Raw genomic sequence first — 14373 nt, 5'->3', positions numbered from 1 at the left:
TTCAAACTGGCCAATTTTGAAAACTCAGTTTATCTCAACAATTAATACACTCCTGCTCCTAAAAATGAAAGAGCTCTAAAAATTAGACTACAAAATTCAGCTTTGAGGGACGTGCTTATGTTAAATATAACCAATTGCTTTAAAGGGCAACAATTTCCACAGCACAAAGTTCACACAAATTCCCCCAGAAGTCCCAAATGCAAACACTATCTGCAAAGTCCATATTCTCTGTATTTCACAAAAGCTTTGCAGAATATATTTAATGTAAGAGAAAACAAGAGTTAGGTTTCACTCTCTCTCTTTTTTTTTTTTTTTTTTTTTTTGACAGAAAGGCATCAATAGAAATATGCCAACAAAAAAGGTAACTGCAGCCCCTGCCACTTTATTACTGAAGTACAGGGGGGGAGGTTACTTTATGTTATTAAAACATCACTGCACTACTGCCAACTTTTTTTTCTCCTTACAATGGCATCAGTTTTCATTGGGATGAGCTGCTTTAAACCTTCAGTTATTTATCAGAGGCCAAATAATAATAGTTCTTTAAGCCTAGAATAAAGCAGGTGAATGTAAAATACACCCATGAAGAGCTGAAGCCCCACGGTGAGTTTCCATTCATTGGTATAAAAATTAGATCCAATCATCCAAGAGTTCTTCACTAATACATTAGCTCCCAAAAGCAAGTACTTCAAGGAGCTTTCTGTATTTTCAGGAAAGAAAGAAGGAAGGTTAATTTCCCCATGGCTTATAAAAGACAATACTTGCACATGTCAAACTCTGCTTATCTCTTCACCTATTCAGAAACACAAGCTCTTTTTGGTTCAGAAACACTGGGGAAGCTGTTATGGGTTGTGGGTTTGGGGTTTTTTTTTAGCTGGATACAGCCGTTCTTGCTCCCTACCACATAAAATAATTCTGTAATTTAACTGGTAACCCTCCCTGCCTCTCTTGTTTCCATTATCTGCTTACAGTGCCTTGGCTTCCCTGAGGCTGCAATCTCAAATGAAAGGAGCATTCAACAGGTCCCTGGATGCTCAAAGGCTGCTACTCTCTGATAAGCTCTGCAGCACCTGGTCACCTGAAGTTGTTAAGAGATTTTCCCAGGCATGAGATTTTGTATATTTGATAGGAGGGGGAAAGAAAAAAAAAAAAAAAAAAAAAATACACGCTACTTCAGGTGCTGATGTGAAATTGGAAGCAAAATTCCAGTCTGCTGCTCCATGGTACAAACACAAAACCCATGGCAAGGGGATGCTGCCTGCATGCCACATGCAATACAAATATTCAAAGATTTCCACTCATCATAAAATTGAAGAGCAAATGGAATAAAAGATTTTTTTTTTTTAAATGTATGCATGCATTTTCAGGCAGTGATGACCACTTCAAGATGACCATCCTCAATAAACAGGTATTTTCTCCCCAGAAACCAGAGCCCAAGCCATTAGTTGGATTCAAGAGCAAGCACTCTGCAGAGTTAATTTACTCTCAGCACCACCAAGGACATGCTGTGCTATATTTAGAAAAAAACTGGCTACTGTGGGGCTAAACAGACTGCTGATCTATTACACTGTGACATTTTTCATTAAGATATACAAACTTGTAGAAGACACTCTCTTAAATTTGCATATTTGCATCATGCTTTTCATAGATACATAAACAGCCTTTTATAATGCCCTTAAATTACTCTGACTTGCTGGATTAGTAAACGTGATGCAAAAGCAGAATCCCAAGTTGTGCTCTATCTACTACAGCACTTACTTTATGTAAAAGCTTTTAGTTACACTCCTAAGATTCACAGCCATGTATTAAATTCTGAATTTTTGAGCCTTTCACTGGTCATCTTCAGCACAGCAGCCAACAACACTATGGGAATCCAGGCAATCACTGTGACTTTTGTTGTATTTAAACTTCTTGCAAAGCCCTTTTGACACAGTGGGATGCTGCTGTGAGAAGACAGGCCCCCAATTAATGTAAATCACTGAGGTTTCATCGAAGAGCATTTAATGATTTTCACTGACATAAAAGCATAACACTGTTCCTAGTGTTTCGGTCATTACTAAAATACCACTAATTGGTATGAGGAGTTCTGCTATTTTCAGCAAAATATTTATCATAGAAATGTAGGAATGGTATGTAGAATATTCCACAGCAAAAGGAGTAATGGCATTAGATATATAGGCAGGTTTTATACGCTCAAATGTGCTTGAAATGCTTTACCTCACAGTTTGTATTGGAGCAGTATTTCACAATTTTGTCATCATCTATTGACAAGCATCTGCTTTAAACCTCTTCCCTCACTAAAAGCAGACAAAATTGGGTATTGGCAGACAGAATTTCTACACAGAAAGGGCACTATTCACAGAACAAAATTAAGTGACAAAGACTGGAGACCTGGACATACATGCCAGGAAATCTAGGGGAAATAAAAAAAAATAAAAATAAAAAAATCAGAGCACCCAGATCTGACATTCTCCTGTGATCTCAGTGGAGAGGCAGCTCCAGAGTCTGTGAAAGAGCAGGGCTGGCAGATGAGCCAACACCAATTCTCCAGAAGAGCATCATCTCTAGAGTAAAGAGGTAAAATTGTGCACTGTCAGCTCTGCTCAAATCACACCAAACCCAACCAAAGAAACCTAAGGCAGCAAGCATAAGGCCAGGGGTTCCTTCAGCTGGGGACCTTAACAGCCTGCTCCAGTTTGAAGAAATGGGCCAGGGGGTCAGATTTTCATCAGCTCCAGAATAAAAACCACCCCAAACAAAGCCTTGGTCATGCTGGCTTTGCTGTAGTTAGCAGCTGTACCTTTCATGGTACTTTTCCACCTATAATCCAAGGTTTTATTTATACACAAATGCATCTCCATGCCATGCATTCCCACGGAGGGGGCTCAGGGCAGCCCCACACCATTCACTGCTGCAGCTCAGGTTGGTCTCTGCCTCCAAAATACCTTCTTACTCCAACGTAGCCTTGCTTTGTTTCCATCAAAGGGATAAAAGCAAATCAAGCTGACGTGCTGCAGGCACAGGACAGTGCTTTGGTTTTCACACTTTTGTAGTCTTGACTTGCTTCATCTCCCTTGCGTATGATTTAATATCCCAGCCTCAAATGTTTTGCCTAAGACTATTACAGAAAGATACTACTATGAAGAAACCATTCCCTGTTCTTGCTGTAATCTGAATATAAGAATAAACCACTTGGATTAAAATGTGGTACCCAAGAGGAATTAATTAAGTCTTGCTGCCTTCCTACCTTGCTTCCTCTCCTTATCTCCCACTGCCTGCAAACATCCCCCAAAACAACTTCAACAGTTACACAAAATAAATGTATTTTAAACAAATGTTTCTGATGAACTTGGAAGTCAAGCCAGCACCCCTCAAGCAGTACATGAGTATCAGCACTGGAGAACACACAGCCTTCACCCATCACTAGTTCTACTTTATCAAATATTGCTGTGAAAAAACCAAACAAACCTACTTTAAGATAGGTCTCAAAAGAAAGCCAAGGTTGCTTTTATCCCTGGAAAAATCTACGAAGATCCATAGGGAGCAAATGTGCTGCTTGAGAAGGTACCACCTTTACATTCCCTTCAGATCACCAAAACCCACCAAAAGCAAGAAAAAAATTCCACACTGAAAGCGAATCTAAACAAAGCAGCAGTTTCATCTGTATTAGATTTATGCTTAACCAACCTCATGACTGCCAAGTAGCAGACCATACACACCTCAGTATATTGAGTGGTCTCAAATTCCCTTTTGGTTTTCTGGCCTCATGAGAAAGTGCTCTCTTCACAAAAATTGATATTCTTAATGAGAATTTTTCAATTTATTTATTAAAAATGAATAATGTATGTAACAACTGTTAGAGGATTCTTACAAACAAATAAAAAGCAATCAAGACTTTGATCCACATACTTTAAAATTAGATGTGGGAAATAAAAACCTGGGTTCCATTGCAAGAAACTCAGGCAAAACTGAATCAAAGCTTGGAATAAAAATATTGCAAGAAATAGCTGTAACTCGAATAAAAGCCATTGGACAGAGTGTAATTTAATTAACTGTCTTGTAATTAAGATTTAATTGTTTTAAATTCATCTAAAATTTCTTCACACTTATGCAGTCTGACCACATAACCAAAGAAAAAACAAAGAATCCATTGATTACAGAGGTGTCAGTTCAGGTCTGTAACATGTTTGTTAGCAGAACAAAACAAATAAAAACTCTGCTTCTCTAGAGAAGAGTTTCATTGGTGAATGACATACTTTCATTTCATAAGCAAGCAGTTTTACACAAATAACAATGTACTCTGGGTAAAGCAGTGTTTGCATATGCAAAAGAGCATCCAACAAGCTATGATCTTATATTTCTCTCTCCTTTTATCTTCACATTATTTGCAAGCACAAAGAGGCAGGTGGTTTGGGGAAATATATCCATCAGGTAGAAAATTACTGAGATTTTTCATTATCTTCTTGAGTTAGTGTAGCTTTTTTTTGACTTCTGTTTTAATGACTCCACAACACTACAGCAAATGTCATCCTTGAATAAGGATGTATCAGAAACAGTGGCATTGCCATACTGCCATTCCACTGCCTTAATCAGAAGAACTATATTTGAGGGAAAAATACTTGTCTACACATTAAGATACCTACAGGTGGAAGACACAAGTGCTGTCCACCATATCAGCCTCTGAAAACAGAAGCAGCAGCCCAAATTATTTGAAAATATCAGAACTGTATTTTTGCAATTGCTCATGAATATTTTTGCTAGCTTGCAGAAAGGTAAATTAAAATCATGAAAGTCACCTGGGTAGCTTTGTGTGGGAATGCGTGTCCATGTTCAGTCTCTCCTTGACAGAACACCTGACATGAAAAATACTGCACTGGCAAAGCATTGCATCAGCTTTTGCCTTGCACATGGTCTGTGCCAATCTATCATTGCAATAATAAACTTCACCTTCTCATTCTCTAAGTTTACTTTGGTCAGTCAAGGAAAAACAGTAGTAAAGCTGATGAACTGCTATTAAAAAACTTCTCCGTGGTAGCAAAAGCCTTGAGGAATTACACATTATTCTCAGAGCTTAACATTGATCTTGCAGCACTTCTCCTGTTATTCTTGAAGCACATGTCATTCAGTAGTGTCACCCACAAGTTACTGAGGGATGTCCTACTAACAATAAGGCATTAGATAGTTCAACAGCCATTGATATTCTCAAGGAAAGGTAATAGGTACATTCCCAGTTCTGTGTTTCCAGAGTTTGGCTCCTCTGGAAGGCTACATTATTCAGCAGGAAGCAGCACATGAGATGTCTGGGAACATCTGGCAGGTGTTGAAAGCCCATTTCAGGATTAAATGTACCATATCTAGAACTCGTAACACTGTAATCTCTATTTTTCCACCTCAGAGAATTGGGCTTTATTTCTAACTGAAAAGAAATAAAAACCTCAAAGAGTACTTCACTTGGAGACTGACATTACATCATCTTTTAAAAAAAAAAAACCAAACAACCCTGTTACTTAGTAGTACATCCTACATATTGTAGTGTTTTGTTATGAATTCATAACTGCAATTTGCTACAAAATTATCAATAATGTGGTTGCTAGAGACATCCAACCTTCTTTTAGAATCCAATTCTATCCTCAGATCAGTAGGGTTCATAAACACCATTCAGAGAGCCCAGTTCCAGCTGTATATTTACAACCCTTTGGGGAATGAATGACAAATCATTACAAAATACAATAGACCCATATTATACTTTCCAGGTACATAGAAAGATCTTGCTCCAGATATGAGGTCCTACAAATTAAATCAGATTAATGTAGTGAGCATATTACTGGCAAAAGCACGTGTTTGTTTCTCTAATGATCCTTCCCAGTTCCCACTGAATGTAATTAAAAGGCACTGAATGAGTTTTATTGGAATTCCACTACTGAGGTCCAATCCTGCTCACCCACGGAGGCTCCAGAGCATCCTCATCACACAAAACAAAGGCACTTCCAGGTATTTCAGTGGGATCACAGCTGGCTTCAACATCTGATTTTCCAGTCATGAGCCCTGAGTATTTCCCTTTACCAATTACCTAAACAGGAAGATTCTGCTTTAAACCACTAGGATGTTTTGGGATTTTTTCAAATGATAGTCAACAACAGACTAGATAGCTGGACTATAACTACATTTACTACTAATTTAATCTTTTCAATAGAAAGAATACAAGGGCAAAAAAAAACCAACTTGTCTAATTAAGAAGCAAACTAGTGGGTTGGACAGAAGGTTCACAGTCATTATTTGAGTAATTATATTTTTAAAAATCCAATTAATTCCTAATTGCACACACAAATTTAAGACCTAGTACTGCAAAGTCTACACTCAGCCCAAACTTGCAATAAATACAGACTCAATAGTCTGCATGACTTGAAAAAAATATCAGAACTTGGCTATTTTTATGCGTCTTCACTATTCATCATTAAGAATGCCTTGGGTAAGTGCAATTAAAATGAGCTTCCTAAGCAAGATTTTTAATTGCATTTGAAGGAACAAAACTATTAAAGAAGAGATTAATACATAAAAACTAGGAAAAAAAGCAACAACATGCTGGGATTCAAAGCATGCTACTTCAACAAAAACGATGTTTTCACCTTAATTATTGGCATATCTACAGATAACCATAATTCTAAATGCACAAATTAAAATGACATGCATCCTTCAGAGTCAACTCAATAAAAAGAAACCTGTTTTATTTGTCTGCAAATAACAGATAAAAGGACAGGTAACAAAGCATTACAGGCACACACACTTTCAAGCTGCAGAGTTACTTCACTGCAGTCAACATGAGTTTTGCCACATTCTTTAAATGGAGAAAGACTGACATCCACATGAACCTCAAATATATGACATACTCTCAGATTTACATAGCAGCAGTCACACAGCACTTCAGAGGAACCTCTGTGTTAAAAGCAAGAGCTTTTAAGTCTTTGCAGGACAGCTACTTCAACCTGTAGGAGTAGCAGCAGAAACTGATAAATTAGTAAAAGGTTTACTACTAAACAAGTTTACATGTTTCACATCAAACACCTGGCTTTGAATTTTAAAACACATTTTACCTTTAGAAATAGTTCGTGTGTTCCTTACACTGTTCCTTTTACTATACTAAAGCTATCCAGAACCACTAAGCTTAAAATCACAATAAATAAGATAATTCTTCTGGGTAAGAAGGAACTTGCATGTCAGTTCACAGAAAACCACTTTTTTTTTTTTTTTTAATTCCAGTCTCCAGAAGCATCAGGGTTTTGTGCATGCACTCAGACACTCAGCTGATGACATGGATACATCACCAACCCAGTCACTGAAATTGCACTTGTGGACATCTCCTGCAATTTCTGTCTTTAATTACCTCTTATCACACATCCTTCTAACTAAACTCCTAGATATATTTTCAGCCTCCCCTGTAATTTTGCCTCTCCAAGGATAGGTTGGTTCTTAAGTAATGCTATTCTTCAGAATAAATAAATAGCAATGTCACTGTGACCTTGAAAGTATTTTCTTATGCATGTAAGATCCTAATACTTGTTATCTACATTCAGGACATGGCAGACTTAAGCAGGACAACAGATTCCCCTGTAGTACAGCACAGAAACAGCCTTTTGAGTTGGTTTTCTTGTGTTTTGTTTTTTTTTTTATTTTATTTTAGAATACTTGCCAATGGCTTGCCAAGCTGGAGCTCAGTTAGGAGAAGCAGAGCAGTGGTTGGTACACTTGGTTTCAAACATTTACCTATCAATAACAAGATAGTTGTAAAGCCTCCCCACATCCTTGCTGTTGCCTGCTGTGGCACCTTCCTAGGGAAGGAAGGCCATCAGCAGTCATGACAAGGAGACAGATTTATTTCACCTGGTTTTTGTTTCTGCTACTGGGGGTGAATAATCCAAACTCACAGCAGCTGAACCTTAAACCTGAAAATTCCATTTGAAAGTCATTTGTTTCCAGCCTCCACTTAAATATGGTCAGGGGGCAGTGTGAAAACAATAAATACCCTGCTAAGTGGAAAAACGACAAGTTTTGGAAGTGTTTGTGGCTCCAGAGAAGAGTAATGATCATGACAATTTCTCTCTCTTTCTTTAAAAGAGCTTTAAAAATTTTTTTTAAAATAGTGTGACACTGCTTGGGGAACTTGAGTTTTAGTTCTCTAAATGACAACATTTTCCCATTCAGTATGAAGTCAGCCTGTCTAGAAGGACCTCTTGCAAGCTGTTTCATCATCACTCCATCACAGTTTTCATCCAGGACAGATCCAAACCACTAAAACCTCAGGCCAGGGATCACTTTAGTGCTGCTGACCAGTCATCTGCCACCAAAACCCAACCCAACCAACCAGCAGCTTCACCACACAATTAAGAATAAACAATGTACTCTTTAATACTCCTATGGATACACCACACACACATCTGTGAAGATTATCCAAACCCAACTCTCTTTACCTGGGACGACTTTGTAATTTAGATAGCCTCTAGGTAATCATGGCAATTATGACAGTAGAGTCATGTAGTATCATTACAAAACCACAAAAACCAAGCAAATATGACAAAAAAGGTATATAGCAGCCTAGGCATGAAACCAAGGTGAAGATCCAAGGCTGGAGAGATCTGTGGGAAGGAAATACACCCACCAGAGCTGCAGGGAACCTTCAGCTCCAGTGCTCAGGAGGCAAAGATAGGACCTGTGAAGCTTCCCTGCTCATCTTTAGGAAGAGCTGGTAAAAATGTAGTCTTCTCAGCTTCATAAGCTGTTAGCAAGGTTTCTCTCAGGCTTCTGAAATTCATTTACTGCAACAGTTGCAACTCCTTCACAGGGTAAGTGCCAGGGAATCTGGGTCCATGAGCCTCCTCAGGAAGAAAGCAACTGAATCCTAAGGAAAGGAAATCATCCCTCCTCATGGCTTAAACGGCATCACCTCAACTGCAGGACTTCTCCCTTATCCTTCCACTCTGCTTCCTGGATTCCTTTCTACATCTCACTTCCAGCTCTCCATATCATTTTATCTTCCCAATTTCTTACACATATATATCTATATATCTATACACACATATATATAAAATAATCACGGGACTTGTAACCTGACTGAGGGCAGACCTGATAGACTGGAAGAATTTCCTTGTATTTCAACCCCAAATAAAATGTTTAGACAATTCAAGCCTTTTATTTATTTTTTTTTTTTTCTTAACGTTATCTACCGGTCTAATGTAAGGCATCACCTCTCCCTACAGCACCTCACTAATATTTTATATTACCATGGCTACCACAACACTGCTATTAACACAACCCCTGACATTTTCCCAATTCTCTTATTACCAATGGTGAGCCTCAGTGCATTCCAAATTTTGGAGCCTTTCACATACATTAAGCTGAGAATGCACCAGTGACTCAGAATTTCCTCCTGCAAAGGAAAATCAGCTTGGTATGGTCAATAATTTTTGCAGTGTATCATAAACTTTATTTGATGTGCAAATTTAATTCTCTTTCTGAATGCCTCATCCTCAATCCCTTTTTAGGTTGAGATCACTTGACATTTTTTTAACAAAATGCCTTTTAAGTCCTAATTTGTACTCTACTCGGTTTTGATAAGGCATGACATTATGATGAGTTAGTTGGTTCTAAGTAAATTTGATTTATCCCACTTTTGGGGCTGGTATGATTTACAAGGATGTTGCCTTTTAAGATGGGATTGATTTTCATGTAATATGACAGCACTTTTTTTTTTTTTTTTTTAAAGTGAAACACTAAATCAGAGCAAGGTAACTAAGCAAACAAAATGAAAGGAAAATTAAGCAAAATATAAACACCAGAAGTTGACATTCATTAATAACTGGCATCTGCTTATCTCAATCAAGTAAAACACAGTGACAAATCAGTTTTCAGAAAAATTCCACAAAACGTTGGAAAGTTTGATTTTTATTCATCAGATCAGATGCTCGCTTACAGTTGCTGAAATGCGATCTGACCATTTTGTGAATACCATGGAAAGTTCTTGAAATATTCTCCCTCAAACAAGCACTATCACCACCACAAATCTTCATGTATCAACGTAAAAGCAGATGTACCCTTCATAAAACTGAAAGATTTTCCAGGAACCTTTCCTATCTGGCTGTTCAGGTACCATTACATTGAATACTACCCTCTTTTCTTTGCAATATCCTTGGTACCTTATGATGCAGTGTTTTAAATGGGCAAGTTTGTGATGCTGCAGAGATACTTTTCTCTTTCATAGGTAGTTATTTCTCATTTTTACAGCATGAATCACCCATGTAATTTTGATAGCTAGGTGGGAAAGGGACCGGAGAGGTTTCACTGGTCGACCGAAGCAAAAATCTATACCCTGGAGTGACTGACTAGAGGCACCCACATCCACCCCATCGAGTTGTAAGCAGTTAGTAAACAATTTATTAGGCAGTGTGTTCGTGATGGAGAGGAGCCGGGTGTCTAACGGGGAGAATTCTAGCTTTATAGAGTTATAATTCTACTGACATTAGCTAAATCCCCGCAGACTGAGTCCGACAGCATTCAGAGCAGCCTCATTCATGAGCTCATGCGGTGCTGAAGCTGAAGGGATGGGAACAAGCCGACAGAAAGCTATTTTCTGATTTGCAGCGTTCCCTGGAGCGGGGAGGAAACCTGAGTCAGAGCAGACATCGCCTGCACCTGAGCAGAACGGGAGCGGGGTTCGGGCTGTACTATAGGATATAGTCAGGTACCTCCCAGGAAAAACGAGAGAGAGGTGGGAAACGGGAACCAAATGCAACGAGAAACCCCGAGGCTAACTCCGGCAAGAGGACCTCTACCCTCTTTAGGAGAGGAAAGAGTTTTAACTTCTGAAATTACCCACACCTTGAATAAGGGGTCCTGAGCTCCTTTTCTCCCCGGTACCGTGTACCGGCCCCGACCCGCTGCCTAAGACACACCTTTCAGACATTAAGCGTGCGGCAACTTAGGGAAAAGCCAAAGGCAGGAACTTTGGCAGGGCTGGGGGATGCGGGCAGCACCCACCGCTGCCACCGCACAGCCCCGGGGCTCGCTCGGGGACGCAGGGACACCCAGACAGGGAGGATCGGACCCTCCTAATTAACACCCTTATTAAGGGCGGTAATTGGGAGCCGGAGATACACACCCCTTTCTCCATCCCCACGGGCTTTCTCCGCTGCCGGGCTTGCCCGGAGCCGCAGCCCCGCACGGCGCTCCCGGGCTCCTTAAGAGCGTGCCCCACGCAGGGGCGGAGGAGAGGAGAGGAACAGCAAAAACTTCCCAAGGAGAAGCCGGGAACCGCCGCAAAGTTCATCGGGCGGCGCGAAGGGAGCGAACCCCCGGCGCGCACCGCACCTCAGAACCGCGCACCGCAACCCCGCGCCGCCGGCTTCGCCGCCTTACCTCCGCGGGCTCCCGCTGCCAGCGCTTCGGCGACGGGCGGTAATCCCCAGAGGGTGGCCAGGAGGAAAAAGGGGAACATCGCGGCGGAGCGGCTGTTCCGCGGGTGCGGAGCGGTGCGGAGCCTCTGCGGGAGCCGCCGCGGCGCCGTCACTTTTCAAGGCGGAGCGCGGCTGGGCTCGCGCTTCACGCAGCGAGCGGGCAGCGCGCGGCGCCGGCGGCCGGCAAGCGCCGGGCCACGCCCCCTCGTCAGGCCACGCCCCCTTTCTCGTTTGGCCCCGCCCACCTCTGCCCGCCCCGCGAGCGGCGGCCGTTGAGGGGTTGGGGGGGGGGGGGGACGAGGACAGTGTAGATCGGCGCCCGCTCTTAGTGTTCTTTTTTGGGGGGGGGGGGGGTTTGAAAAATCTGAGGTAATTTTTTAAAAATTATGGTGAAGGAAGGGCCGGGTGGCACGGGGGGTGAGTTACGGAAAAGGAAAAAAGAGAAAAAGAAGAAAAAAAAAAGGGGAAAAAAAAATATAAATGGAAAAAATCCCCGGTGCGTTGTGAAGCGGCGCAGATGAGGAGCGTGAGGAGGCTCCGAGCTGCTGCTGTCTGCAAACAGAAGTTGACATCCCAAGCATCCCTCGCAAACTTGGCTTCGGTGTGCCATGGTTCCTGAAGCAGGCAACAGGCTCACAATTTTTGTTTTGTTCCCCTGCTTTGCACGGCGGGATCGTATTTTTACTGTTTAAACCAGGCCCCTTAACAGAGGAAAGGTGCTAAAGCTTTTACATCCGCCTCGGATATCACTTTCCTCCAAAGACAGCGAGGTGCTAAAATTGACTGCGCAGACCTTTACCTTTCAAGGGTAAAGCTTCAGTCTTTTGAACTTCATGTTGATATTCCCCGAATATACCTAAGTACCCTTTATATGAAGCAGTCCAGCCAAAAGGCTTCCAGGATCAGAAGGACCAGGCAATGCCGAAGGACAGAATAATAAATAACAAAGGAGAAATATGGAATATTTTTTTTTTTCTGTTTAAATGGGAGAAGGACTCTATGATGCTGTTGCCCTCTAGGGTCAGGGTCATGGTAACATTCACAGAGGGTCACTGGTAGCTTAATTAGTGCAAATAATTTACAGCTGAAGCAAAAAAATCCAGCTGGATCAAGCTCTGCATTTTTCTACTGTCTGTAAAGCCGAGGTAATTCCCTTATAGTCAATTAGTATGTATATAGCAATACTGAGCACAATTACATGATCCCAGTGTAGAAAACCTTTGCTGATACAGAAATGAGCAGATCTGAATTAAGGTGAAAAAAATCTGACACTGTCCATGGTCTTGGAAATGATGTTTTTTTACAACCACAGTGAATCGTTATTCCACTGCATTTACAGCTGAGATTGCTTTGTGTCCTTCTGTAAACCACCGGAGCCCCCTATATGGCTCTTCTGCATTAATTATCATTTTGTTGGAGCCTCTTACATTTCAAATGTGAAAACATGTAGATGCTAAAGCCCAATGAAGAAACGTCTGAAGAAAGACCAGGGAACTCCAAGTTGTGAGGAGCTCCTGTTTGGATCAATGACATTTCCCACGTCCCAGGATGGTATAAAGAAACATATTTTCAAGTGAACATGTGTTCCCTGTATTCTAAGGACACAGAACCATCTTTACAGAATATTGTTCTATCATCTTGCCTTCTTGTGTCTTCTGCAAAAGTCTCAAGGTCTGCAAGGTTACAAGGACATGCTTTTTCTTCAAACTTCAACTGGTGCGCTGCACTTCGTGCCTTCTCACAGAAACACCTCAGCTGAAATCCTGTTTAAACCCTCTGATGCAATAGTTCTATATTTTTCCCCTTTTCAATCATATTCCAACAATTAGTCCAACAAGATTTCAATCTTAACAACAGCCCTCACTACTCTTCTTGAATAATTTCCTTTAATAATGTGGTGCAGTTTGCTGCCCATTTTAAACATTAACATTTACGAGTGTCTTTGAAGAATTAACTGATCTTGCTTTCAGTATTGCAGATCACATATGCACCTAAACTTATTAAAATATTTAAATAATATTTATAATAAAAGTCAATGGTCTCCTTGTTTACAGGAAATAAAGTGTCAATACAGAGCACACAGTTAGAATTATGACTAAAAATGCAATTACCTGGAAGTAATAATTTGTCAAATTGCTGCCTAAAAACGTGGCTTGCTTTAAGTTAGCACTATGTGGTGATAATATCATAGAAGCCTGGTTTTAAAATACAAGTTGCTGAACAAATAAAAGTTGACCTTTAATAAATCATTCTCCTCAGCTTGACATCCATTACACATCACTTGCTCTGAAGTGATGGAGCGAGGGGTCTTCTCTGTATATTGGGATGACTTCAACAAGACAGCAAAAATATGTCGGAGGAACCAGCATTCTCTTACCCAATTTCCACCTCAAAAAAAGGCAGCAACAAAACTATATGAATTTTTTAATGTTTGTCTTCAATGGAAAACCCCAAAAATATTTGCTGAAGTGACCAGAGACGGAACCCAAGCCAGTATCTGTACCTGTATTCCAAATCAGATTTCTTCAAGCAATCACCTGCTGTACACACGCTTTCCATATATCTTAGGCCTGAGAAAAAAAAAGAAATTAGGATTTTAGCTGAACACAGTTTCTACCTTTCCAGCCTCCCTGCCATTGTCTGTGTGCACGTGATGTCCTGCAGATTTCTGCTTGGTGGGAGAACATTGAGACTTGCAGGATTAATGGGAGATACCCAGCCCAGGGACTAGACCTGTTTGTCAAATATTTATTGGATTCTCCAGCCACTCCCATTTAAAAGATCTGCACCAGGGCACTGAAGTGACAGCAGAGATGGAGGTAAGAGAGACAAGGGAAGTGAGCATATAGAAATGTCTTTTCCTTGCTAGAGCCAAAAAAAAAAGTTAATTATTTAGGAGACTAGAGTGAAGTACTTGCTAAAAAGAAAAATC

The 14373-nt window shown here is 40.7% G+C and overlaps 1 protein-coding gene across 1 annotated transcript in view; it reads right to left on the bottom strand.

Annotated features, from left to right (window-relative positions):
* The window catches only part of LRP1B (LDL receptor related protein 1B), a 631173-nt gene extending 619564 nt beyond the window's left edge, over positions 1-11609 (bottom strand). The window contains exon 1 of the mRNA XM_071746448.1: positions 11404-11609. Within this exon, the coding sequence (XP_071602549.1) occupies positions 11404-11482 (79 nt within the window). The 5' untranslated portion in view covers positions 11483-11609. The remainder of the gene's footprint in view (positions 1-11403) is intronic.
* Positions 11610-14373: the final 2764 nt, after the last annotated feature.

The sequence above is a fragment of the Heliangelus exortis genome, chromosome 6 (genome assembly GCF_036169615.1).
Source record: "Heliangelus exortis chromosome 6, bHelExo1.hap1, whole genome shotgun sequence".
Taxonomy (NCBI): domain Eukaryota; kingdom Metazoa; phylum Chordata; class Aves; order Apodiformes; family Trochilidae; genus Heliangelus; species Heliangelus exortis.
Note: the sequence above shows the minus strand (reverse complement) of the source record. Positions and strands in the feature narration are given on the sequence as shown.